The sequence below is a fragment of the Capricornis sumatraensis genome, chromosome 9 (genome assembly GCF_032405125.1).
Source record: "Capricornis sumatraensis isolate serow.1 chromosome 9, serow.2, whole genome shotgun sequence".
Classification (NCBI taxonomy): Eukaryota; Metazoa; Chordata; class Mammalia; order Artiodactyla; family Bovidae; genus Capricornis; species Capricornis sumatraensis.
Window position 1 is genome coordinate 3,267,981 of NC_091077.1, and position 27,701 is coordinate 3,295,681.

At 42.0% G+C, this 27,701-nt stretch overlaps 2 protein-coding genes and 1 pseudogene across 2 annotated transcripts in view; 1 reads left to right on the forward strand and 2 right to left on the reverse strand.

Moving 5' to 3' along the window:
• Positions 1-27,701, reverse strand: part of SQSTM1 (sequestosome 1) — an 86,637-nt gene that overhangs the window by 43,194 nt on the left and 15,742 nt on the right. The window lies entirely within an intron of this gene.
• Positions 9,186-9,410, forward strand: LOC138086663 (small integral membrane protein 15-like). The gene has a single exon (XM_068981509.1). It carries the CDS (start codon positions 9,186-9,188, stop codon positions 9,408-9,410), a length of 225 nt encoding a protein of 74 aa, XP_068837610.1.
• Positions 17,116-17,482, reverse strand: LOC138086470 (large ribosomal subunit protein eL31-like; annotated as a pseudogene).

Consider the following 27,701-nt stretch of genomic DNA (forward strand, 5'->3'; position numbering starts at 1 on the left):
AGCAGAATCCACCTGCTTGGAAGTGCCCAGAGGGGGTTTGAGTTGCAAGCAGGCCCTGTAGAACTCATAACTGCAGGAGCACAGACAGCAGTGGAAAACCGGCCCAGAGCCAACCACCAGTTTCCAAGGGAAAAGTTAGGAATCCAGAGGCTACAACAAGGGACACGTTAAAGGCCTGCCAGGGACACCAGGGCCTGGTTTACGACCAGGTTTACGACCCCACCCCAGTAGTGGATAGAATGAATGAATGCGTGCAAGACAAAATGAATTAAGGGACAGTAGACTTTCCTTCACTGTGATGTCACCACCTTAGGCTTCTTTCTTTCCTTGACTGTGTCACCTTTAGCCCCTTCTAATGGTAGTATCAGCTTTCATTTGGGATACCCCTTCTTCCCCTCAGCACACAATCTTAGCAAGACAGTCAGCCATGGTGCTGACCCATTCTCAGCCCAGAGGCGGGTGTGTGTCCCTGAGCGGATGTGTGACACAGAGAACTCTCTCCTGGGATTCTGAGGGGGCACTCAGGAGAAGGTATAGAAAGGCAGCCCAGTTGGGGGGTGAGAGGCGGTCTGGAAAGACTACCCTCACCCTCCACTGCCTGCACCCCAATAGCTGCCCAACCCCAGCCACCAGTTCCGGTGTGTGACCCCCCAAAGCTTGCTTACCCTTGTCCCTTCCCCCTCTTCATCACTTCAGACCTCACATTCCCAAGGTCAACCACCATACTTCTCCCCAACCCTGCCCTGGACATTCCCATTTCTGACAGAGGCCCTGTATCTACCAGATGTTAGGACAGAATTCTGTCTCCTTCCCAGCCCTCCTATTCCTGCTGCTGCTGCTGCTAAGTCGCTTCAGTCGTGTTCGACTCTGTATGACCCTATAGATGGCAGCCCACCAGGCTCCCCCGTCCCTGGGATTCTCCAGGCAAGAACACTGGGTTGGGTTGCCATTTCCTTCTCCAATGCATGAAAGTGAAAGTGAAGTCGCTCAGTCGTGTCTGACTCTTAGCGACCCCATGGACTGCAGCCTACCAGGCTCCTCTGTCCATGGGATTTTCCAGGCAAGAGTACTGGAGTGGGGCGCCATCGCCTTCTCTGCCTATTCCTGCTACTCCTCACCAAAGCCAGAGGGGAAGGGGACCCAGGATAAACTTCCCTAATGTACAGCACCAACAGACCATCTCCCTAACTTTTACTATTTAATAATTTTCCTTAAACCAATTCACTTTTAAACTTACACACTTAGAAACAATTTTAAACCCTTCATACCGTAGTCCAAGTGAAAAACTGTTATCCCTGCCATAAATAAAAAATGCCTGTGAAAACCCGAGAACACAAAACAAGACGGTTTATTCCAGAAAGCTCAGACAAGCCCAGTTTCAGTGAACAAAGCTCATTGGCAAGCAGACAGCAGCGCCACCGTGCCAGCGCTGGAGTCTAGTCTGCAGGAAAGCTGAGGCCATTTAATCAGGATCAAGCCCCGTCTCGGTCCCTGGCCCTGCCTCACCTGCTCCTAGAAAAACTACCTCTGCAGAGGGAAATACCCAGAAACCAGAACACTCCAAGCCTTCTATCCTGCTGCCTGGGACGGATGAGGAAGACAGACTCCCAACATCTCCCAGTCTGAACTCATTCCCCCCAAAGAGGCCTCTCCCACCAGCTCCTCCCCCCAAAAAGTCCTGACAGGCAATGCTGGGTGCCGGGGACCAGGACTCCTAGAAATGGTGCCCAAGCACAGAAATGGCAGGGCCCTCCTCCAGCACTTGCCAAGAGCCTGAGGACACATCCCTTTCTTGCCTGTAACCCTACCTGATTCCACAAAGGGGTGGGAAAGCCTGCAATTCGTACAAGTATGAATGTGTAAGCGCCGTGTGGTCAGGGAGATGAGGTGCTGGGCCCATCCCCCATTAGTTGGCAGTTCCTCCTGGCTCCTGCCCACCTGCTCATGGCACCTGGGAGGCCAGCCCCACTCTGGACTAGTGACTGAGCTCAACACCCTTCTCCACCCATATACATTGGCACTTTTACTCTTGAAAACACCCCACTTGCCTTTCACAGAGCAGGAGTGGCTCCTGGTCCTCAGCAAGCGTTTATCCAGTAGACTAGAGAAAATAATCCCCAAGGGGAGTGGGCGTCGGTGCAGGCAGCTGATACCGTACCTTATCCCAGCTGGTGGCAAAGCCAGATCCAGCCACATCGCTCCCCATCCTGGGGCAGGAGACAGATGGACCCTGGTGGACAGGTACTTCAAAATAAAGATAATGGCAGGAGCAATCCAGCCTGGATTAAAAAAGAGACCACATATTTCTCATTCTTGAGGCCAAGGAGACCTCCCAAACTACACACGTGCACAATGGTTCCGCAGGGATCAGAGAAGGGAGGGGGCACCAGATCATAGTATGTTCTGTCAACGTCCAGACCCTTGTGCTAGAATCTATCATGGTTGAAAGATGAATGCACACACAGGGGAGGGCCCTGAGTCAGATCAAATATGGATTCAGACAAAGCAAAATGACAGACCAGAGGAAACCCAGAAGAACTGCCCCCATATAAGTAATTCAAACTACCTCCAAAATGCATGACTCCTTCCTGGGCCTGTGTCTATCCACATGTACTTGTTTCCTCCTAATAAACGCTTTACTTGTTTCACTACTTTCCATCTCTTTGCTGAATTCCTTCTCCAAAGCAGAGAAAGAGCCAGGGCCCTGCCTCTAGCAACTAATCCCTGGTGGTCTTGGAGAGGTCATACCTCTTTCATCAATATGGCCCAGGGTCAATCCATACTCTGGGGAACTGATATCCTATTTCAAGCCACTGCTGGCCACAGCCACCCCAGAACCACTTGAGATCACTCCCATTGTTACTAATCAGGGTTCTTGGTCTTCCTTAATGAACAGAAATTGCCAAGAGGCCAGACAAGAAATTCAGGCAAGGCTTTTTCTCAACAGCAGGGTGTTAGCAAAAACAAGGACCAGATCCCCTTGCTTGCTCCCCAACAGGAGGCAAGCTGGTTCCTTTCATGGGTTGAGGGTAGGGGTATGTCCAGAGCTTGGGCAGGAGGGGTGGCTTACGTGGTCTGCCCACCCTGTTCATTGGGTTGACTGCAGCGGGCATTCACAGTATCCTGCTTTTGCTTCTGAAACCTTGGTTTTGCTCCCTGTTTTGCTCCTGGCTCTTTAGAAGCTGCAGTTGGGTTTTTTATCTTATCGTATCTTATTGTCCGTAATCTGCCCCAACTGTGCATATATGCAGTTACTTTTAGTCCCTCATAATTTCTCTGCATTTTGTTGCTGAAGATGTTTGTCCAGGTGCAAGCACTGCGGCAATGGGTCCCAGGCCCAGGAGACTCTACACCCTTATTCCTAAGGTAAAGGAATGAAGGTATCCTCTGAAACTTCTTCCTGATAAACAGGGGCCACAGACCCTCGCCTACCTGAGAGGTATATAAGTCCATCACTGACTGTTCCAAGGACCTGTAGGGACCTGGGCCACTTTCCACTGCTTTGGTTTAAATTCCTTGAACCATCATGAGCCTTACTTGAGATTGTTGGAGCCTAGAAGACATAAACTTAAACAAAAGCTGAAACAAACAAGGGCGAAAAGGAGAACAAAGGGCCTAGAAAGGGTGGAAATCAGTTAACACTGGGAAAGCTTCCTTAACTGTTGACTAGACAGGGGAGGCAATATCATCCTTGCCAAAATTACAATGCTATTCTGCTTGGGTTTACATTTTTGTCAATCTCAGGGTGAAAGGTTGACATGTTTCCATTTTTAGAATGGAAGGTCTGGACTATTGGTCCAGGTCTCCTTCTTGAACCAGAAAGTCTTAGTCACAGATTTACCACAGTAGGGAAGACAGCAGAGCATTAGACAGAGTACAGCATAAAACAGTGTGCCTGGAGAGAGAAGGCTCATGAGAGAACAAAAACGTCCCTCCATAAAGGTTTTTTTAACTTTTTAAATTAACTTTTTAACTTTTTAAATTGGAGGGTAATTGCTTTGCAATGCTGTGCTGGGTCTCTACTGTACAACAGTGTGTATCAGCTGTAAGTACACATACATCACTTCCCTCTCAAGTCTCTCTCCTACTCCACCCCCCAGAAAGTTTTCCAAGAGAACAAAGCAGAGTTTTCAATTTCCCTTCCCATACCAAATACAAGGATTGTTGGTTAACTGTATTTGCTTTGGGTTTTGAACTGCTTCTATGAGACATAAAATCTCAGCCCCATATTTTACAGGGGAATTTTTTGCATTTAAAAAAATGCAATTTTTTCCCCAGATAACTACATAAACATGTAAAACAACAAAACCTGTGTATGTATTGATAATGTTTCCTTCCCCTAAAGTTAAGGTTCAGTTAGGGCTATCAGTTCAGCCCTCTGGGCCAAAGTGTTGGATAGCAAAGGTTTGCTTCTACAACACTAGGGGCATTCACAATACATACTCTGCTCTCCTGGCTCCATCTTTAATGAAACTGATGCCATCAACAAACCATTCTTCCTCAGACTTTTCGAACAGAGCAGGCCTACAGCCATAAACCTGGTCAAGGGTTTTGAGGGAGGAATATGTTAGTTTGGGGCTTTCAGCAGGTATCTGTATAGCTGGGTTGAAGGTGTGGCCAGTTTTGAAGGTTACCTCTGGGGAGTCACAGCTGGTATTTAATAAGGCACCCTCCAGTTAGCCATTGGTGGCCTTTAATCATCAGGGCTCCTTGTATTGACAAGGAGCCTGGACTTCCAGTGTCTGTCCAAAGGTAAGTGTGTTAGCTTCTCCCACAATAAAGCAGTGGCAGCTACTGCCCAGAGGGAGCCAGGCCAACCTCAGGCCATGGAATCTAGTTGTTTGGAAAAACAGCCTATAGGCTAAGGAACTGCTCCCAGCTTCTGTATAAGGACCCCAAAAGCTTCCCCTTACTTTCCAGCCATGTACAAGATGAATGTCTTTTTTAAATGGGGAGGTGCGCTCACCCCTTCTTACAAGAACACAAGGATCACAACTAACTGCTGAATAACCACTGACAAAACAACACCAGAACATACCAAAAAAGATACCCTCCAAAGATAAAGCAAAAGCCACAATGAAATGGCAGGAGAGGCATAATCACAGTAAAATCAAATCTCATACCCACCAGGAGGGCAACCCACAATCTCAAAACAATTGTACCTCAGAAGTTCTCCCACTGGAATGAAAGTTTTGAACACCACATCAGGCTTCCCAGCCGGTTGGGGGGGTGGGTGCGGTGTCTGTCAACGGGAAGAGGAATCCCTAGAGAATCTGGCTTTGACATTCAGTGGGATTTGATTGCAGGACTTCCACAGGACTGGAAAAAACAGAAACTTCACTCTTGGAGGGCACACATACAGTCTCAGGCACTTTGGGATCTAAGGGAAAAAGGTAGTGACCACATAAGAGAATGGGCCAGTCCTACCTGCGAGTATTGGAGAGTCTCTTGCAGAGACAAGGGGTAGCTGTGGCTCACTGTGGGGACAGATACACTGGCAGCAGCAGTTCTGGGAAGCACTAATTGGCATGAACCCTCCAGGAGGCCACCATTTGCCCACAAAACAGCCTGAGGGCTGCAGCACTGCACTGCCTCAGGCCAAACCAATAGGAAGGGAACACAGCCCCACCCATCAGCAGACAGAGATTAAAGTTTTATGGAGCACAGCCCTGCCAACCAATACAGAGATTAAAGTTTTATGGAGCACAGCCCTGCCAACCAATGTGATAAGACATAGCCCTACCATCAGTCCACCCGACCTGGGAGCTTGCACAAACCTCTTTCATAGCCTCATCCATCAGAGATCAGACAGCAGATGGAAGAACCTCAGTTTTGCAGTCTGCAGGAGGGAAACTACAATCACAGAAAGTAAGACAAAATGAAATGGCAGAGGAATACGTCCCAGATGAAGGAAAAAGATAAAACCCCAGAAAAACAACTAAGTGAAGTAGAGTTAAGCAATCTTCCAGAAAAAGGATTCAGAATAATGATAGTGAAAAAGACTCAAGATCTCAGAAAAAGGACAGAGATAAGAATTGAGAACGTGTAAGAAATGTTTAACAAAGACCTAGAAGAAGTAAAGAACAAACAAAGATGAACAATACAATAACTGAAATGAAAAATACACTAGAAGGGATTAATAGCAAAATAACTGAGGCAGAAGAACAGATAAGTAACCTGGAAGATAGCGTGGTAGAAATCACAGCCACAGAACAGAATAAAGAAAAAAGAATGAAAAGAAATGAAGACAGTCTAAGAGACCTCTCGGGCAACATTAAACACACCAACATTTGCATTATAGGAATCCCAGAAAGAGAAGAGAGAGAGAGAAGAGACCTGGGAAATTATTTGAAGAAATAATAGCTGAAAACTTCCCTAACATGGGAAAGGAAACAGTCAGCCAAGTCCAGGAAGTGCAGAAAGTCACAGGCAGGATAAACCCAAGGAGGAACATGCTGGGACATGTAGCAACCAAATAGAAAAAAGAAAATTAAAGAAAAGAAAAAATATTAAAAGCAATAAGGGAAAAATTAACAAATAACATACAAGGAAACTCCCATAAGGTTATCATCAGGTTTTTCAGCAGAAATTCTGTAGGCCAGAAAGGACTGGCATGATATATTTAAAATGATGAAAGTGAGGAACCTACAACTAAGAATATTCCACCCAGCAAGGCCCTCATTCAGATTTGACAGGGAAATTCTATTTTTACAGCCAAACAAAGGCTAAGAGAATTCAGCACCACCAGACCAGCTTTGCAATAAATGCTAAAGAAACTTCTCAAGGTGGGAAAGAGACCAGCAACTTAAAATAACCTTGTACATATGCAGACTGCTATATCAAACCATCATGGGAACAGCTAACCCCAAAACTACGAGAGATACACATACAAAAAAGAAAAAAACAAACAAAACATTAAAGATGGTCATCAAACCACAAAAGAACGAAAGAGGAAAGGACTAAAAAAGACCTATTAAAAAACACAAAATAATTAAGAAAATGGCAATAGGAACATAGTATCAATAATTACCTTAAATGTAAATGGATTAAATGCATGAGACAAAAGACACAGACTGGCTGAACAGATACAAAAACAACATCCATATATATGCTGTCTACAAGAGACCAATTTGAGACCTAGGGACACATACAGATTAAAAGTGATGAGATGGAAGAAGGTATTCCATGCAAATGGAAATCAAAACAAAGGTGGAATAACAATATTCATTTCAGATAAAACAGACTTTACAATAAAGACTGTTACAGAACACAAGGATGCTACATAATGATCAAGAGATCAATCCAAGAAGATAAAACAATTTTAAGTACCTATGAATCCAACACAAGAGTACCTCAATATATAAGGCAAATACTAACCACCATTAAGGGAGAAATTGACAGTAACACAATTATAGTGGGAGACTTTAGCACACCACTTTCATCAATGGACATATCATCCAGACAGAAAAATCAATAAGGAAACATAGGCCTTCCTTAAATCAGATCAGATGGACCTGATATTTATAAAGCATTCCATCCAAAAGCAGCAGAAGACACATTCTTCTTGCATATACATTGAACATTCTCCAGGACTGACCACATGTTGGGCCACAAAGTGAGCCTCAATAAATTTAAGAAAACTGAAATATCAATCCTCTTTTTTTGACCACAACACTATGAGATTAGAAGTAGAAGTAGATTACAAGACAAAAACTGTAAAAAACACAAACAGTGGAGTTTAGTGGAGGCTAAACAATACGCTACTAAACAACTAATAGGTCCCTGAAGAAATCATAGAGGAAATAAAAAAATACCTAGAGACAAGCAAAAATGGAAGCACAATGACCCAAAATCTATGGGATGAATCTCCACATGTCACATGGCATCACCAAAAACAAACTAAAAAAAAAAACAAACAGAAAACCAATCAAGCAAACAAAACCTATGGGATACAGCAAGAGCGGTTGAAAGAGGGAAGGTTATAGCAATGCAATCTTCAGAAAACAAGAAAAATCTCAAATAGATGACCTAAACTTATACCTAAAGCAACTAGAGAAATAACAAATAAAACCTAAAGTTAGTAGAAGGAAGAAATCATGGATTGGAGCAGAAATAAAATGAAATAGAGATGAAGTAAACAACAGAAAAGATCAATGAAATAACAGCTAGTTCTTTGAAAAAATAAACAAAATTTATAAACCTTTAGCCAGATTCATCAAGAAAAAAGGGAGAGAGCTTCAAACAATAAAATTAGAAATGAAAAAAGAGAAGTTACAACTGACTCTACAGGAATACAAAGGGTTATAAGAGACTAGGACAAGTAACTGTATGCCAATAAAATGGACAACCTGGAAGAAATTGACACAATTCTCAGAAAGGTATAGTCTCCCAAGACAGAACCAGGAAGAAACAGAAAATATGAACAGACCAATCACAACCATTGAAATTGAAACCATGATTAAAAACTCAACAAACCAGGGCCCGACGGCTGTGAACGCAAAGTCTATTAAACATTTAGAGAGCTATCACCTATCCTTCTACAACTGTTCCAAAAAATTGCAGAGGAAAGAAAACTCCTGAACTTAGACTATGAGGCCGCCATTACCCTTATGCTGTCGGAACCCACCATGCCCCGTGAGATGTAGCGGGGCGGGTGGAGGCCGGCGCGGCGGTTTCGCCCCGGTGCTCAGCGGAGATGGCCAGGGCGCGGCGCCGGCAGCCCAGGGTGTGGTGGGGACGGCCGCTGGTTCCCGGGGACCGCCGGCTGTGCGAGCCCCGCAGCCAGCCGGTGCTCGCCCGTGTGCAGGGTCAGGGAAGCGAGGCCGCAGCGGTGCGGGTGAGGAAGGAAGAGTGAGCGAGCGGAACGCACACGGAAGGGAAAGTGCGGCTGGCTGTGAGGCGCCCTCAGCTTCAGGCGCCATGCGGGTCTGGTCCGAAGATCAAGCCTGGTCAATTCTTTTGGGAAGGAAGAAGAATAATATTTATTCCTTGGTGTGGAGGGCGCTTGCACTCGGGGTCCAAAATTGAGGTGCATGGGAGTATACAGAATTCAAGCCTTCTCTCAGAACTGTATTGGTAGAGTTAAAGAAAAAGACAGCCAACCAAAGGTCATCTGAAATTGTGACTGGCTGCTAATCCCAGGACGAAATTATAGATCACTACTCAAGCATAAGGCCTCCACAGAGATGTTTCATTTAAAGGCTCGGGCTGAGTATGTTGTGGAATGGGCTGCAAAGGACCCAAATGGCTTCCTTACAACAGTTATTTTGGCTCTGACTCCACTGTTTCTAGCAAGTGCTGTGCGGTCTTGGAAATTGGCCAGGATGATTGAGGCCAGGGAAAAGGAGCAAAAGAAGAAGCAAAAACGTCAAGAAAATATTGCAAAAGCTAAACGACTGAAAAAGGATTGAAGGAATGTACAGGCTGTGTGTCCAGAGGAAAGTTGTTTGGAAAATTATGCATCTTTGAAAGGACCCATTAAGGTTTCCCTTTTTGGATCTTATGATGGTATTACTAAACGAAGTAATATGAGTGCTTCTGAGTATATGGAGGAATCATGTTAGTTTTTACCTGTACTGTAGCAACTTTTTGGCTTCTGTATAGACGTCTGTTGACAGTTACTGTAATTGACATTTATTATGCTACAAGTTCTTATAACTGACTTTCATTTGCCTTTTTGCAGCTTTTGTATAAATACTAAAATGAAAACATCCTGTGGAGAAAAGTGGCTTTAGATTATGAACTCTATTCAAATAATGACTTAAAATGGGGTTCTGTTCTGGACAAAGGAGATTAAGAATGCAAAAATCAGAATTGTTCTGAGCAGAAAAGCGTGGTTTGGCTTAAAAGATATATGGTGTGTTACATCTCATCATTATTACTTATTTCTTGGAATAAAATCATTTCTGGTTTCCTCAAAGCAAAATATTATTCAATGATTGCTTCTATTTTCTGTATTTTTCTCATTTTTGCTTTTGAGATACTGGTAATTACCAGATATTCTGCATTTAAAAAAATCTAATTTTATAAAGAATTATCTTGTTATCTTGACTATGTAGAATACCACCTATGGGATATAATAATTTTTGTACTTATGAACATTGCCATTTTCTTAGAGATTACTTGAGTAGAGTAATACTATGATTTAAAGCTTAAGAGGAAAAATGCCAAGGCTTGTAGTACCTTGGAACCAGTTTCTTCTCACTTGTGCTAAGCAGAAATGTGAAGTAGTTAAAATGTCTTATCAGATAATTTGCTGATTATACAGATACCACTTTTGTTTTTTATTCCATTATTTAATTCATGTGGTAGTGATGTCCTTTACTTTTTGATAAGACAGGTTCACAATGAAAATTAAAATTTCAAATTTCTTTTAAGGAACTTTTAAAGAGTTACAGTTATGTCATATGTCATAAGTGGTAAAGTCTTAACATTTGGAAAAATTTTGTTTACACTGTATTAATTGGGTGAAAAAGTGTAAATTATGTCAAAATGAGAATGTTATAATTAGAAATAAGGAGGTAAAGGAGATTTCCTTTGGTTAAATAGTATAATTGAAACTTTATACTCTTTAACATGGCTTTTTTAAATGCATGGTTGATAATTTTATTTGTTGTCAATAACTAATGGCTTATTAATGTTTTCCTCACCTCTAATAAAGAATTTTAAATTGCAAAAAATTGTCCAATAATTTTAATTTTAAAATGAAACTAAATATTGAAATAGTTCGATATTTTAAAAAAACAAACCTAGACAAAGATATCACCAAAAAAAAGGAAAATTACAGGCCAATATCACTGATGAACATAGACGCAAAAATCCTCAACAAAATACTAGCAATAGGAATCCAAAAATTCATTAAAAAGGATCATACACCATGATCATGTGGGATTTATCCTAGGGATGCATGGATTTCTCAGTATCTGCAGATCAATCAGTGTGATATACCACATCAACAAACTGAAGAATTAAAACCCGTAATAATCTCAACTGAGGCAGAAAAAGCTTTGACAAAATTCAACACCTATTTATAAGGAAAACTCTCCAGAAAGAGGGCATAGAGGGAAAATATCTCCATATAATAAAGGCCACATATGACAAACCTACAGCTAACATCATCCTCAACAGTGAAAAGCTGAGAGCATTTCCTCTAAGCTCAGGAACAAGACAAAGATTTCCACTCTCACCACTTTTATTCAACATAGTTTTGGAAGCCCTAGCTATGGCAATCAGAAAAGAAAAAGAAATAAAATGAATCCAAATTGGAAAGGAAGTTAAACTGTCACTATTTGCAGATGACATGATACTTATACGTAGAAAATCCTAACGATACTACCAGAAAACTACTAGAACTCATCGATGAATTTGGCAAAGTTATAGATTACAAAATTAATACACAGAAATCTATTGTTTTTCTATATACTAGCAATATAAGAATAGAAAGAGAAATTAAAGAAACAATCCCATTTACCAACACATCACAAAGTATATAGTACCTAGGAATAAACCTACTGAAGGAGACAGAAGACATGTACTTCAAAAACTATAAGACACTAGTGAAGCAAACTGAAGATGACACAAATAGATGGGGAGATGCACCATGTTCTTGGACTGGAAGAGTCAACACTGTCAAAATGACCACACTCCCAAGGCAATCTATGGATTCAATGCAATTCCTTTCAAATTACCAACAACATTTTTCACAGAACTAGAATTTTTAAAAAAAAATTCTTAAAATTGGTATGGAGACACAAAAGACCCTGAAGAACCAAAGCAACCTCGAAAGAAAAACAGAGCTGGAGGAATCAGGCCCCCTGACTTCAGACTATACTACAAAGCTATAGTCATCAAAATAGTATGATACTGGCACCAAAACAGAAATATAGATCAATGGAACAAGATAGGAAGCCCAGAAATAAACCCACACACCTATGGCCAATTGATCTGTGACACTGGGGACAAGACTTGTACAATTATGGGAAGACTGTATGTTCAATAACTGGTACTCGGAAACTGGACAGCTACATGTAAAAAAGTTAAATTACAATATTCGAAGTTCAAAATGAGACCAAAGACCTAAATGTGAGACCAGACACTATCAAACTCTTAAGAGGAAAACATAGGCAGAACACTCTCTGACATAAATTGCAGCAATATCTTTTTTGATCTGCCTCCCAGAGTAATGGAAATAAAAAAATAACAATAAACACATGGGACATAATTAAACTCAAAAGCTTTTTCACACCAAAGGAAACCATCAGTTCAGTTCAGTTCAGTTGCTCAGTCATGTCCGACTCTTTGCAACCCCATGAATCGCAGCATGCCAGGCCTCACTGTCCATCACCAACTCCCAGAGTTCACTCAGACTCACGTCCATCGAGTCAGTGATGCAAGGAAACCATAAACAAAATGAAAAGACAACCCACAGAATGAGAGAAAACATTTGCAAGTGATGTGGCTGACAAAGAATTAGTCTCCAAAATTTACAAACAGCTCATGCAGCTCAATATCATCAAAACAAACAACTCAATCAAAAAATAGGCAGAAGACATTTCTCCAGAGACGACATACAGACGGCCAGGAAGCACATGAAAAGATGTTCAACATCACTAATTATTATAGAAATGCAGAAAAAAACGACATTGAGATATCACCTCACAGCAGGGAATATGGTTATTGTCAAAAAATCCACAAATAAATGCTGGAGAGGGTGTGGAGGGAAGGGAATTCTCCTGCACCACTGATGGGAATGTAAACTAGTACAGCCACTATGGAGAAAACTATGGAGGTTCCTTAAAAAACTAAACATAGAGCTACCATATCATCCGGCAATCCCATTCCTGGGCATATATCCAGCAACAAAAACCCAGCACAGCCAAAAATAAAAATAAAGAAATATTTAAAAAGAATGAAATATTGCTATTTGCAGCAACATGGATTGACCTAAAGTCTACCATACTGAGTGAAGTAAGGTAGAAAAGTGAAGTATCATATGATATTGCTTATATGTGGAATCTAAAAAAAAAAAATTATACAAATGAACTTCTTTACAAACAGACTCATAGAGAAGAAACTAGGGTGGGGGAAGAGAGGGAGAAGGGATAGTTAGAGAGTTTAGGAATGACATGTACACACTGCAACATTTTAAATGGTTCACCAACAAGGACCTACTGTATAGCACACAGAACTCTGCTCGATATTATCAGTTTAGTTCAGTCACTCAGTCGTGTCCGACTCTTTGCAACCCCATGAATCGCAGCATGCCAGGCCTCCCTGTCCATCACCAACTCCCGGAATTCACTCAGACTCATGTCCATCGAGTCAGTGATACCATCCAGCCATCTCATCCTCTGTCGTCCCCTTCTCCTCCTGCCCCCAATCCCTCCCAGCATCAGAGTCTTTGCCAATGAGTCAACTCTTCACATGAGGTGGCCAACGTACTGGAGCTTCAGCTTTAGCATCATTCCTTCCAAAGAAATCCCAGGGCTGATCTCCTTCAGAATGGACTGGTTGGATCTCCTTGCAGTCCAAGGGACTCTCAAGAGTCTTCTCCAACACCACAGTTCAAAAGCATCAATTCTTCAGCGCTCAGCCTTCTTCACAGTCCAACTCTCACATCCATACATGACCAGTGGAAAAACCATAGCCTTGACTAGACGGACCTTAGTCAGCAAAGTAATGTCTCTGCTTTTGAATATGCTATCTAGGTTGGTCATAACTTTTCTTCCAAGGAGTAAGCGTCTTTTAATTTCATGGCTGCAGTCACCATCTGAAGTGATTTTGGAGCCCCCAAAAATAAAGTCTGATACTGTTTCCACTGTTTGCCCATCTATTTCCCATGAAGTGATGGGACCAGATGCCATGATCTTAGTTTTCTGAATGTTGAGCTTTAGACCAACTTTTTCACTCTCTACTTTCACTTTCATCAAGAGGCTTTATAGTTCCTCTTCACTTTCTGCCATAAGGGTGGTGTCATCTGCATATCTGAGGTTATTGATATTTCTCCTGGCAATCTTGATTCCAGCTTGTATTTCTTCCAGTACAGCAGTTTCTGATGATGTACTCTGCACAGAAGTTAAATAAGCAGGGTGACAATATACAGCCTTGAGGTACTTCTTTTCCTATTTGGAACCAGTCTGTTGTTCCATGTACAGTTCTAACTGTTGCTTCCTGACCTGCATACAGATTTCTCAAGAGGCAGGTCAGGTGGTCTGGTATTCCCATCTCTCAGAATTTTCCACAGTTTATTGTGATCCACACAGTCAAAGGCTTTGGCATAGTCAATAAAGCAGAAATAGATGTTTTTTTGGAACTCTCTTGCTTTTTCGATGATCCAGCGGATGTTGACAATTTGATCTCTGGTTCCTCTGCCTTTTCTAAAACCAGCTTGAACATTAGGGAGTTCATGTATTGCTGAAGCCTGGCTTGGAGAATTTGGGGCATTACTTTACTAGCATGTGAGATGAGTGCAATTGTGCGGCAGTTTGAGCATTCTTTGGGATTACTCTTTTTTTGGGATTGGAATGAAGGCTGACCTTTTCCAGTCCTGTGGCCACTGCTGTCTTCCAAATTTGCTGGCATATTGAGTGCAGCACTTTCACAGCATCATCTTTCAGGATTTGAAATAGCTCAACTGGAATTCCATCACCTCCACTAGCTTTGTTCGTAGTGATGCTTTCTAAGGCTCACTTGACTTCACATTCCAGGATGTCTGGCTCTAGATGAGTGATAACACCATTGTGATTATCTGGGTTGTGAAGATCTTTTTTGTACAGTTCTTCTGTGTATTCTTGCCACCTTTTCTTAATATCTTCTGCTTCTGTTAGGTCCATACCATTTCTGTCCTTTATCGAGCCCATCTTTGCATGAAATGTTCCCTTGGTATCTCTAATTTTCTTGAAGAGATCTCTAGCCTTTCCCATTCTGTTCTTTTCCTCTATTTCTTTCCATTGATCGCTGAAGAAGGCTTTCTTATCTCTTCTTGCTATTCTTTGGAACTCTGCATTCAGATGCTGATATCTTCCCTTTTCTCCTTTGTTTTTCACCTCTCTTCTTTTCACAGCTATTTGTAAGGCCTCCCCAGACAGCCATTTTGCTTTTTTGCATTTCTTTTCCATGGGGATGGTCTTGATCCCTGTCTCCTGCTCAATATTATACAACAACCTAAATGGGAAAGAATTTGAAAAGAAACAAATATGTGTATAATTGAATTACGTTGCTATACACCTATCATCTATGGGGTCGCACAGAGTCGGACACGACTGAAGCGACTTAGCAAGAACACTGGAGTGCGTTGCCATTTCCTTCTCCAGCACACTCCAATATAAAAGAAAAAGTTAAGCAAACAAATAAAGCGAGGCCCAGAATAAGAGCTCAGGTGAGGGCCTGTTTGATATTACTAAAAGCCTCTTCTTGTTCCACAGTCCAAAGTAATGGTTCTGTATCTGGGCATTTAGTGACTTCATATAGATTGGACTAAATCCTGGAATTTAAATTCCACAAAATTCTACCATGCCTAAGAAGGTACAAATGTTTATCTTTGGGATGTTTAGGCCTAACATAGCTTGCTTTCTATCTGGAAATAACTGTCTACTTCCAGGGTTTATAACATATCCCAGATATTTAAACTGTTGCTTTGAGATTTGTGCCTTTATGTGGGAGACCCTTTAGTCCCAGGCCTCAGGGAAATCAAGGACTTCAAGGGTATTCCGATCTGAGGTCTCCATTGTGGGGCTACATATTAACATATCATCCACACACTGTAGAATCATCCTTATTTTAGGTGTATTTCCTTCCGTTCCTTTCCTAGGGCCTGGGAGAACAAGCGTGGGCTGTCCTGAAACCCCTGAAGCTATACTGTCCAGGTATATTCTTGCATTTGGCCTGAGTAAGGGTTAGTCCACTCAAAGGCAAAGAGACTGTGATGAACAACGAACTGGGGTGAAAAAAGAAGGCGTTCTGGAGGTGGACCACAGTAAACCATTAGGCGTCTCTAGGAATCTTGACTAATATAAGGGTTGCCCAAGAGGCGATGTACAGGGGCCACTGCGTCACTTACCGCTCTAAGGTCTCGTTCCATTTGATAGTCCCCGTTTGACCTAACAACTGGCAGAATAGGGGTATTGCTGGGAGACTGACAGGGCACTAAGAGGCCATGTTTTAAGAATTTATCTATGAAGGCTGCAAATCCTTTTTGCTTCCAACTTTATGGGATACTGTCTCTTGTCAGAAGAAGTGACTTGTGCCTTAAAGCTAGTTTTTACAGGTTGGGCATTTATAGCCTTCCCAGGGATTCCTTTGTCTCAAACTGTGGGGTTTACTGTGTGTAGAATACGGCTGTGAAAAAGCCCTTGTTCCTCTAGCTGATTTAGAGTCAAGAAAAGGGGCTGCCTGGTGCCTCCTAGTCCTAACATGGCTCTGAAGGAGCCCACATGGTCTCTCCCCAGCAGTGGGGCAGGACTGCTGCTATGTGGCCGCTCAGTCATGTCCAACTCTTTGTGACCTCGTGGACTGTAGCCCACTCGGCTCCTCTCTCCATGGGATTCTCCACGCAAGAATATGGGAGTGGACTGCCATTTCCTTCTCCAAGGGGTAGGACACTCAGGCACAACTAAAAAGGCATGTGAAGCCACTGTTCAAATTGGCAAGTGAAAAGGCCCAGTGAAGTAATGGGTGCAAGGCTTTCCACTGACATCACTCAATGTATAGCTTTTAGAGGAGAGGCCCAGTATGAGAGATTAGGACAGACTGAGTAGCTTCTGTATCAAGTAAAAAAAAAAAAAAAAAATGGATTTTCTCACCTGCTACATCAAAAACCACCCAAGGCTCCTCAGTGGAGATAGATATCTTATGTGGGAGGAAGGTACCAGGCTTCCTTGGTCACCTAGCATGGCTACCTCAGGAATGGGCATCCTCTTCCCCTTTGAACCAGGAAAGGTCCCACTTCCAATGACCTTGGAAGCGTGTTTGAAGACTGGGCATGGACCAGTCTGGGCATGGACCAGGGGACTCCTTTCTGGTATGTACAGGCCCAGTGGCCAGCTGACTTGCATTTGAAGCCCTTGCTGGGTTTTGTTTTTGTTTTACAGTTTAATAACTTTACTAGACAATGAGCAGTTAGCTCTCATCCACATTAACTGTAGATTTTGAAAGTGGTGACAGGTACATAGGTAACCAACATATAGAGCTTCTTTGGTGAATCTTCATTATATTTTCAGGACAACCACACACAGATATGATATGGGACACTTCTTATTCCTTTGACCCAGGCAACTCTGTTGAACCTGGTGTCAGTGCATACATCTGGGGTTCCCATCTCCTTCATGGAAACTTTCTGGACTTCTCTGAGTGCCTGTGGGGCATGCTTTCAGAAGCCCACTCCATGGATATGCTTGTGAATGTTAATATGCTTGTATTCTCTGGTCACTACCTTACTGACGGCAGACCAGCCCTTCTTCTTGCTGCCCCTCTTTGCTGGTGCCATCCTGCCAAGCCAGGGTTGGAAAGGAAATCCCTTGCTGGTTTACCTTCAAATGAATGTTTAAACTTCCTTGGCTCCCTTGGGTAGCCCTGAGGTTGCAAGGCATGACTGACAGCAACAGCCATCAGTTAAGTATGAACCCTGGTCTGCCTATTTTCACATTGGTTCTTTCTTCCTCCTCAACTTGATCTCGATTATTAAATACCACAAAGGCTACCTGCCTCTAGGGGTTTTGTGGGCATAATATCAGGGTTGGACTGGCTGATAAAATGTTGTAGAAGCAGAGGTTGACACTCAGGAGTAGGAGAATCAATGTTACTAAATTTTCTAAAAGGTTCATAAGCTGTCCCTGAAAGAGAGCTGAATTTTCTTTTTCTTCTTGGTTCACTCCTTTAAACTTTTTATAATCAACTGGGCTTTTTTATACACTTTCTCATCCCTTCTAATACACATTGGATCATGTGGTTCCTTGGCTTTTGCTCCCTCCAAGGAATTATATTCTCAAATGGGCTCCTAGCTTAGAAGAGGATCCTCCCATGTTGAGTAGACTGCAACTGGTAAAGAGCATTCCTAGAAATGAATTTCAGCATCGCACAGACATTTACTAGGAGGGTTTTGCCAGAAGTGGGTCGGAGTGTCCTCCAAATTCCCTTCTTGCTGCTAAGTCGCTTCAGTCGTGTCCGACTCTATGTGACCCTATAGACGGCAGCCCACCAGGCTCCCCCGTCCCTGGGATTCTCCAGGCAAGAACACTGGAGCGGGTTGCCATTTCCTTCTTCAATGAATGAAAGTGAAAAGTGAAAGGGAAGTCGCTCAGTCATGTCCGACTCTTCGCGACCCCATGGACCGCAGCCTACCAGGCTTCTCTGTCCATGGGATTTTCCAGGCAAGAGTTCTGGAGTGGGGTGCCATCGCCTTCTCCGAAATTCCCTTCTTACCCAGTGGGATTTTGAGTGTCCTCTACTCTCCCAGCTGGACGTCTCTGATTAACTGGACGTCTAACTAGACATCGCTGGTTGACTTGGCCTCTTTCACGAGGGTCATGCGCAGGGGGAGGTTTGTACCAGGGCACTGCCAGGACTCTGCCTGAGGGGGTCTATGTCTTTAAAGCTTATGCCCTATAGTAAGTTTCCTTATGCTCGAGGTGTCTTCCCCGAGACTGAGCATCTATAAAGTTTATAATGTGGGCTTCTGGGCAGCATCCACCTAAAAGGCTGTCCTCAGCAGTGAATGGGCTGCCAAGGCCTGAAGTGAAGTGGGTCCTAGCAAAAAGGAGGAACTGGAGTTGGGAGCAAAGGAAAACGCCACGGGGGTCAAGAACTGAATTCCTAGGGAGGCAGTCCTAAGATGGCGGAGGAATAGGGTGGGGAGACCACTTTCTCCCCCAAAAATTCATTAAAAGAACATTTAAACGCTGAGTAAATTCCACAAAACAACTTCTGAATGACAGCAGAGAACATCAGGCACCCAGAAAAGCAGCCCATTGTCTTCGAAAGGAGGTAGGAAAAAATATAAAAGACAAAAAAGAGACAAAAGAGGTAGGGACGGAGCTCCATTCCGGGAAAGAGAGGTTTCCACACACCAGGAAACACTCTCACTGCCGAGTCTGTGGCAAGCCTTGGAAGCACAGAGGGCAACATAACAGGGAGGAAAAATAAATAAATAATTAAAACCCACAGATTACGAGCCCAACGGTAAAACCTCCAGCAGAGAAGCAGCGCAGATGCCTGCACCCGCCACTGGCAAGCGGGGGCTGGGCAGGGAGGCACGGGCTGCATGGCTTAGAGTAAGGAGCTGGCCTGAATGCCCCGAGGGCAATCTGAGTGAACTAACTTGAGCTAGCAAACCAGACTGTTGGATAACTACCACGCGAAAAGCCAGCCCTAACCTAAGACACCGCCAGGCCCGCGCACAGAACAAAGGACTGCACAGAGATAGCCGGCTGCAGACCATCCCCTCCAGTGACAGGCAGCCAGAGCCGGAAGGGGGCAATCACAGCCCCAGAGAGACATTATCTACCAAACTGTAAGCAGGCTTCTTTGCTAAGACTCCTTGGGGTTCTGGACGGTCAACATCCGCCTGAGAAGGTGCGCCGGTTGTACACCCAGAAAACCGAGCAGCAGGGACGGGGGAGGCGATAAGTCACACCGACCGCGCTCGCCAAACACCTCATCATCTGAGCTGCTCGGACCTGGGAAAGGCACAAAACGCAGGCCCAACCGAATCTGCCTCTGAGGACTACCTGAGTGCCTGAACCTGAGCGACTTAGACCTGGGAGGTGCATGCAGCCCAGGGCTGGCCTTGGACGGTTCCTGGTGGAGCAACCCAGAGCCTGAGCAGTGTGGGCAGGGAGGGCACACGCGCCGTGAGCGGGGGCAGGCCCAGCGTGGCTGAGGCACTGTGAGCACACGCCAGTGTTATTTGTTTGCAGCGTCCCTCCCTCCCCACAGCGCGACTGAACAAGTGAGCCTAAAAAAGAGTGTCCACCACCGCCCCCTTTGTGTCAGGGCGGAAATCAGACACTGAAGAGACTAGCAAACAGAAGAAGCTAAAACAGAGGGAGGCGCCTTGGAAGTGACAGGTGCAATAGATTAAAACCCTGTCGTTAGTACCGACTGCATAGGAAGAGGCCTATAGATCTTGAGAAATACAAGCCGGACCAAGGAACTATCCGAAAATGAACTGACCCCACACTGCCCACAACAATAGAGAAAGTCCTAGATATATTTTTACTATTTTTACGGTCATTCTTTTTTTTAATTTTTAAGTCCTCTAATACTCCTTTAATTTTCACTTTTATAACCTACTGTTACTTTGCAAAAAAAAAAGGCCCTATTTTTTAAAAGCAAACTTCATATATATTTTTTTAAATAATTTTTGTGACTTTGTTTCTCTTTCTTTTTTTTTCTTCTTTTCTTTAATATTGTATTTTTGAAATTCCAAACTGTACTCTAGATTTCTAATCTTTGCTTTTTGGTATTTGTTATCAATTTTGTACCTTTAAGAACCCAATCTTCAGTACCCATTTTTACTTGGGAGCGAGAATACTGGCTTGACTGCTCTCTCCTCCTTTAGACTCTCTGTTTTCTCCACCAGGTCGCCTCTGTCTCCTCCCTCTCCCTTCTCTTCTTTACCCAACTCTGTGAATTTCTGTATGTCTCAGATGGTGGAGAACACTCAGGGAACTGATTACTGGCTGGATCTGTCTCTCTCCTTTTGATTCCCCCCTTTTATCCTCTTGGCCACCTCTGTCTCCTTCCTCCCTCTTCTCTTCTCTGTATAACTCCATGAACATCTCTGAGCAGTCCAGTTGTGGAGTGCACATAAGGAAATGATTACTGGCTAGCTTGCTTTCTCCTCTTTTGATTCCACCTCATCTCATTCGGGTCACCTCTAACTCCCTCCTCCCTCTTCTCTTCTCCATGTAACTCTGTGAACCTCTCTGGGTGTCCCTCACTGTGGAGAAACTTTTCATCTTTAACCTAGATGTTTTATCAACGGTCCTGTATAGAAGGAGAAGTCTTGAGACTACTGTACAAATAAGACTGAAAACCAGAAGCAGGAGGCTTAAGTCCAAACCCTGAGAACATCAGAGAACTCCTGACTCCAGGGAACATTAATAGACAGGAGCTCATCAAACGCCTCCATACCTACACTGAAACCAAGCACCACCCAAGGGCCAACAAGTTCCAGAGCAAGACATACCATGCAAATTCTCCAGCAACACAGCACTGAGCTCCAATATGCAGGCTGCCCAAAGTTACTCCAAAACCATTGACATCTCATAACTCATTACTGGACACTTCATTGCACTCCAGAGAGAAGAAATCCAGCTCCACTCACCAGAACACCGACACAAGCTTCCCTAACCAAGAAACCTTGACAAGACACCTGTACAACCCCACCCACAGTGAGGAAACTCCACAATAAAGAGAACTCCACAAACTGCCAGAATACAGAAAGGCCACCCCAAACTCAGCAATATAAACAAGATGAAGAGACAGAGGAATACCCAGCAGGTAAAGGAACAGGATAAATGCCCACCAAACCAAATAAAACAGGAAGAGATAGGGAATCTACCTGATAAAGAATTCCAAATAATGATAGTGAAAATGATCCAAAATCTTGAAATCAAAATGGAATTACAGATAAATAGCCTGGAGACAAGGATTGAGAAGATGCAAGAAAGGTTTAACAAGGACCTAGAAGAAATAAAAAAGAGTCAATATATAATGAATAATGCAATAAATGAGATCAGAAACACTCTGGAGGCAACAAATAGTAGAATAACAGAGGCAGAAGATAGGATTAGTGAATTAGAAGATAGAATGGTAGAAATAAATGAATCAGAAAGGAAAAAAGAAAAACAAATTAAAAGAAATGAGGACAATCTCAGAGACCTCCAGGACAGTGTTAAATGCCCCAACATTGAATCATAGGAGTCCCAGAAGAAGAAGACAAAAAGAAAGACCATGAGAAAATACTTGAGATAATAGTTGAAAACTTCCCTAAAATGGGGAAGGAAATAATCACCCAAGTCCAAGAAACCCAGAGAGTCCCAAACAGGATAAACCCAAGGCAAAACACCCCAAAACACATATTAATCAAATTAACAAAGATCAGACATAAAGAACAAATATTAAAAGCAGCAAGGGAAAAACAACAAATAACACACAAGGGGATTCCCTTAAGGATAACAGCTGATCTTTCAATAGAAACTCTTCAAGCCAGGAGGGAATGGCAAGACATACTTAAAGTGATGAAAGAAAATAACCTACAGTCCAGATTACTGTACCCAGCAAGGATCTCATTCAAATATGAAGGAGAAATCAAAAGCTTTACAGACAAGCAAAAGCTGAGAGAATTCAGCACCACCAAACCAGCTCTCCAACAAATGCTAAAGGATATTCTCTAGACAGGAAACACAAAAAGGCTGTATAAACTCAAATCCAAAACAATAAAGTAAATGGCAACGGGATCATACTTATCAATAATTACCTTAAACGTAAATGGGTTGAATGCCCCAACCAGAAGACAAAGACTGGCTGAATGGATACCAAAATAAGACCCCTATATATGTTGTCTACAAGAGACCCACCTCAAAACAAGGAACACATACAGACTGAAAGTGAAGGGCTGGAAAAAAGATATTCCCTGCAAATAGAGACCAAAAGAAAGCAGAAGTAGCAATACTCATATCAGATAAAATAGACTTTAAAACTAAGGCTGTGAAAAGAGACAAAGAACGACACTACATAATGATCAAAGGATCAATCCAAGAAGAAGATATAACAGTTATAAATATATATGCACCCAACATAGGAGCACCACAACATGTAAGACAAATGCTAACAAGTATGAAAGGGGAAATTAACAATAACACAATAATAGTGGGAGACCTTAATACCCCACTCACACCTATGGACAGATCAACTAAACAGAAAATTAACAAGGAAACACAAACTTTAAATGATACAATAGACCAGTTAGACCTAATTGATATCTATAGGACATTTCACTCCAAAACAATGTATTTCATCTTTTTCTCAAGCACACACGGAACCTTCTCCAGGATAGATCACATCCTGAGCCATCAATCTAGCTTTGGTAAATTCAAAAAAATTGAAATCATTCCAAGCATCTTTTCTGACCACAATGCAGTAAGATTAGATCTCAATTACAGGAGAAAAACTATTAAAAATTCCAACATATGGAGGCTGAACAACACGCTGCTGAATAACCAACAAGTCACAGAAGAAATCAAAAAAGAAATCAAAATATGCATAGAAACAAATGAAAATGAAAACACAACAACCCAAAACCTGTGGGACACTGTAAAAGCAGTGCTAAGAGGAAAGTTCATAGCAATACAGGGATACCTCAAGAAACAAGAAAAAAGTCAAATAAATAACCTAACTCTACACCTAAAGCAACTAGAAAAGGAAGAAATTAAGAACCCCAGGGTTAGAAGAAGGAAAGAAATCTTAAAAATTAGGGCAGAAATAAATGCAAAAGAAACAAAAGAGACCATAGAAAAAATCAACAAAGCCAAAAGCTGGTTCTTTGAAAGGATAAATAAAACTGACAGACCACTAGCCAGATTCATCATGAAACAAAGGGAGAAAAATCAAGTCAAAATTAGAAATGTAAATAGAGAGATCACAACAGACAACACAGAAATACAAAGGATCATAGGAGACTACTATCAGCAATTATATGCCAATAAAATGGACAACGTGGAAGAAATGGACAAATTCTTAGAAAAGTACACTTCCCAAAACTGAACCAGGAAGAAATAGGAAATCTTAACAGACTCATCACAAGCACGGAAATTGAAACTGTAATCAGAAATCTTCCAGCAAACAAAAGCCCAGGTCCAGACAGCTCCACAGCTGAATTCTACCGAAAATTTAGAGAAGAGCTAACACCTATCCTACTCAAACTCTTCCAGAAAATTGCAGAGAAAGGTAAACTTCCAAACTCATTCTATGAGGCCACCATCACCCTAATACCAAAACCTGACAAAGATGCCACAAAAAAAGAAAACTACAGGCCAATATCACTGATGAACATAGATGCAAAACTCCTTAACAAAATTCTAGCAATCAGAATCCAACAACACACTGAAAAGATCATACACCATGACCAAGTGGGCTTTATCCCAGGGAAGCAAGGAATCTTCAATATCTGCAAATCAATCAATGTAATACACCACATTAACAAATTGAAAAATAAAAGCCACAGGATTATCTCAATAGATGCAGAGAAAGCCTTTGACAAAATTCAACATCCATTTATGATAAAAACTCTCCAGAAAGCAGGAATAGAAGGAACATACCTCAACATAATAAAAGCTATATATGACAAACTCACAGCAAACATTATCCTCAATGGTGAAAAATTGAAAGCCTTTCCCCTAAAGCCAGGAACAAAACAAGGTGCCCACTTTTACCATTACTATTCAACATAGTTTTGGCAGTTTTGGCCACAGCAATCAGAGCAGAAAAAGAAATAAAAGGAATCCAAATTGGAAAAGAAGAAGTAAAACTCTCACTGTTTGCAGATGACATGATCCTCTACATAGAAAAGCCTAAAGACTCCACCAGAAAATTACTAGAGCTAATCAATGAATATAGTAAAGTTGCAGGATATAAAATCAACACACAGAAATCCCTTGCATTCCTATACACTAATAATGAGAAAATAGAAAGAGAAATTAAGAAAACAATTCCATTCACCATTGCAACGAAAAGAATAAAATACTTAGGAATATATCTACCTAAAGAAACTAAAGACCTATATATAGAAAACTATAAAACACCGGTGAAAGAAATCAAAGAGGACACTAATAGATGGAGAAATATACCATGTTCATGGATCAGAAGAATCAATATAGTGAAAATGAGTATACTACCCAAAGCAATCTATAGATTCAATGCAATCCCTATCAAGCTACCAGTGGTATTTTTCACAGAGTTAGAACAAATAATTTCACAATTTGTATGGAAATACAAAAAACCTTGAATAGCCAAATCAATCTTGAGAAGGAAGAATGGAACTGGAGAAATCAACCTGCCTGACTTCAGGCGTTACTACAAAGCCACAGTCATCAAGACAGTATGGTACTGGCACAAAGACAGAAATATAGATCAATGGAACAAAATAGAAAGCCCAGAGATAAATCCACACACCTATGGACACCTTATCTTCGACAAAGGAGGCAAGAATATACAATGGATTAAAGACAATCTCTTTAACAAGTGGTGCTGGGAAAACTGGTCAATCACTTGTAAAAGAATGAAACTAGAACACTTTCTAATACCATACACAAAAATAAACTCAAAATGAATTAAAGATCTAAACATAAGACCAGAAACTATAAAACTCCTAGAGGAGAATATAGGCAAAACAGTCTTCGACATACATCACAGCAGGAACCTCTATGACCCACCTCCCAGAATATTGGAAATAAAAGCAAAAATAAACAAATGGGACCTAATTAAACTTAAAAGCTTCTACAAAACAAAGGAAACTATAAGCAAGGTGAGAAGACAGCCTTCAGAATGGAAGAAAATAATAGCAAATGAAGCAACTGACAAACAACTAATCTCAAAAATATACAAGCAACTCCTGCAGCTCAATTCCAGAAAAATAAACGACCCAATCAAAAAAATAGGCCAAAGAACTAAATAGACATTTCTCCAAAGAAGACATACAGATGGCTAACAAACACACGAAAAGATGCTCAACATCACTCATTATCAGAGAAATGCAAATCAAAACCACATTGAGGTACCATTTCACGCCAGTCAGAATGGCTGCGATCCAAAAGTCTACAAGCAATAAATGCTGGAGAGGGTGTGGAGCAAAGGGAACCCTCTTACACTATTGGTGGGAATGCAAACTAGCACAGCCACTATGGAGAACAGTGTGGAGATTCCTTTAAGAACTGGAAATAGAACTGCCTTATGACACAGCAATCCCACTGCTGGGCATACACACCGAGGAAACCAGAATTGAAAGAGACACGTGTACCCCAATGTTCATCACAGCACTGTTTATAATAGCAAGGACATGGAAACAACCTAGATGTCCATCAGCAGATGAATGGATAAGAAAGCTGTGGTACATATACACAATGGAGTATTACTCAGCCATTAAAAAGAATACATTGGAATCAGTTCTAATAAGGTGGATGAAACTGGAGCTGATTATACAGAGTGAAGTAAGCCAGAAAGAAAAACACCAATACAGTATATTAACACATATATATGGAATTTAGAAACATGGTAACGATAACCCTGTATGCAAGACAGCAAAAGAGACACAGATGTATAGAACAGTCTTTTGGACTCTGTGGGAGAGGGAGAGGGTGGGATGATTTGGGAGAATGGCATTGAAACATGTATAATATCATAAATGAAACGAATCGCCAGTCCAGGTTCAATGCATGATACTGGATGCTTGGGGCTGGTGCACTGAGACAACCCAGAGGGATAGTATGGGGAGGGAGGGGGGAGGGGGGTTCAGGATGGGGAACACGTGTATACCCGTGGCAGATTCTTGTTGATGTATGGCAAAACCAATACAATATTGTAAAGTAATTAACCTCCAATTAAAATAAATTTATATTAAAAGAAAAAAAAAAGAACTGAACTCCTAGAGGCGGGAGTGTTCCTACAGGGGATTTTTGGACAAAGAGTAAGGTAAGACATTAGACAGCAGAAGAACCCCAAACCCTCTCCCCTATTTGTTTGGTGGTTATCATAAAATTGAGAAGAGTCTGATGATTCCATCCATCTAACATAGGCAACAGCGAGTCTGGACAGTGTTTCCCACGTAATTTAACATACTAAATGAACCCAGTTAGTTTAGGATCTCTCTTTGGGATGCTCTTGGGTCCCTTTGAAGCACCCCAAAGTCAGCTGAAGATCAAAAGAACTTTAATTAGAATTTCACATTTGGGAAGTCTGCTCAAAAATTTCAAAAAGCTTTTATGGCTACGCTGTGCAGTTTGTGAGATCTTACTTCTCCGATCAGGGATCAAACCCGTGTCCCCTGCAGCACAAGCACAGAGCCCTCACCACGGGACTGCCAGGAAATTCCTTCAAAAAGTTTTGAAACACTTGGTTATATAGGATCATAAGTCATTGTGAAACAATGAGGTAAGGTGAAAAAAATATTTCAAGACTAAATAGAGATCATGTAAAGGCACCCACTCTGGTATTCTTGGGCTTCCCTGGTGGCTCAGCTGGTAAAGAATCTGCCTGTAATGCAGGGGACCTGGATTCAATCCCCGGGTTGGGAAGCTCTGCTGGAGAAGGGAAAGGCCACCCACTCCAGTATTCTGGCCTGGAGAATTCAAGGGACTCAGTCTATGGGGTCGCAAAGGGTCAGAGACGACTGAGCGACTTTCACTTCACTTCAAAGGCACAGAAACTCATACCTTTTATCAAAAGCAGCATTCCAGGAAAACTCTGTTCTCTTGTGAGACAGAGAAGCAAATCCAGTTCTGTATCAGCCTACTATTAATAAATTCCATTTCCCTGATTAAATTTAATCCAACCTTAGAAAATCCTGACCAAATCCAAGACTTTTCAGAATGTTTCTTTTTCTGCAAACTTTTTGCAACTTTCTGTAGCCATGTTATTTTGTCACTTATTCTCTTTCAAAATTTATTTTAATTGAAGGATAATTGCTTTACAATATTGTGTTGGTTTCT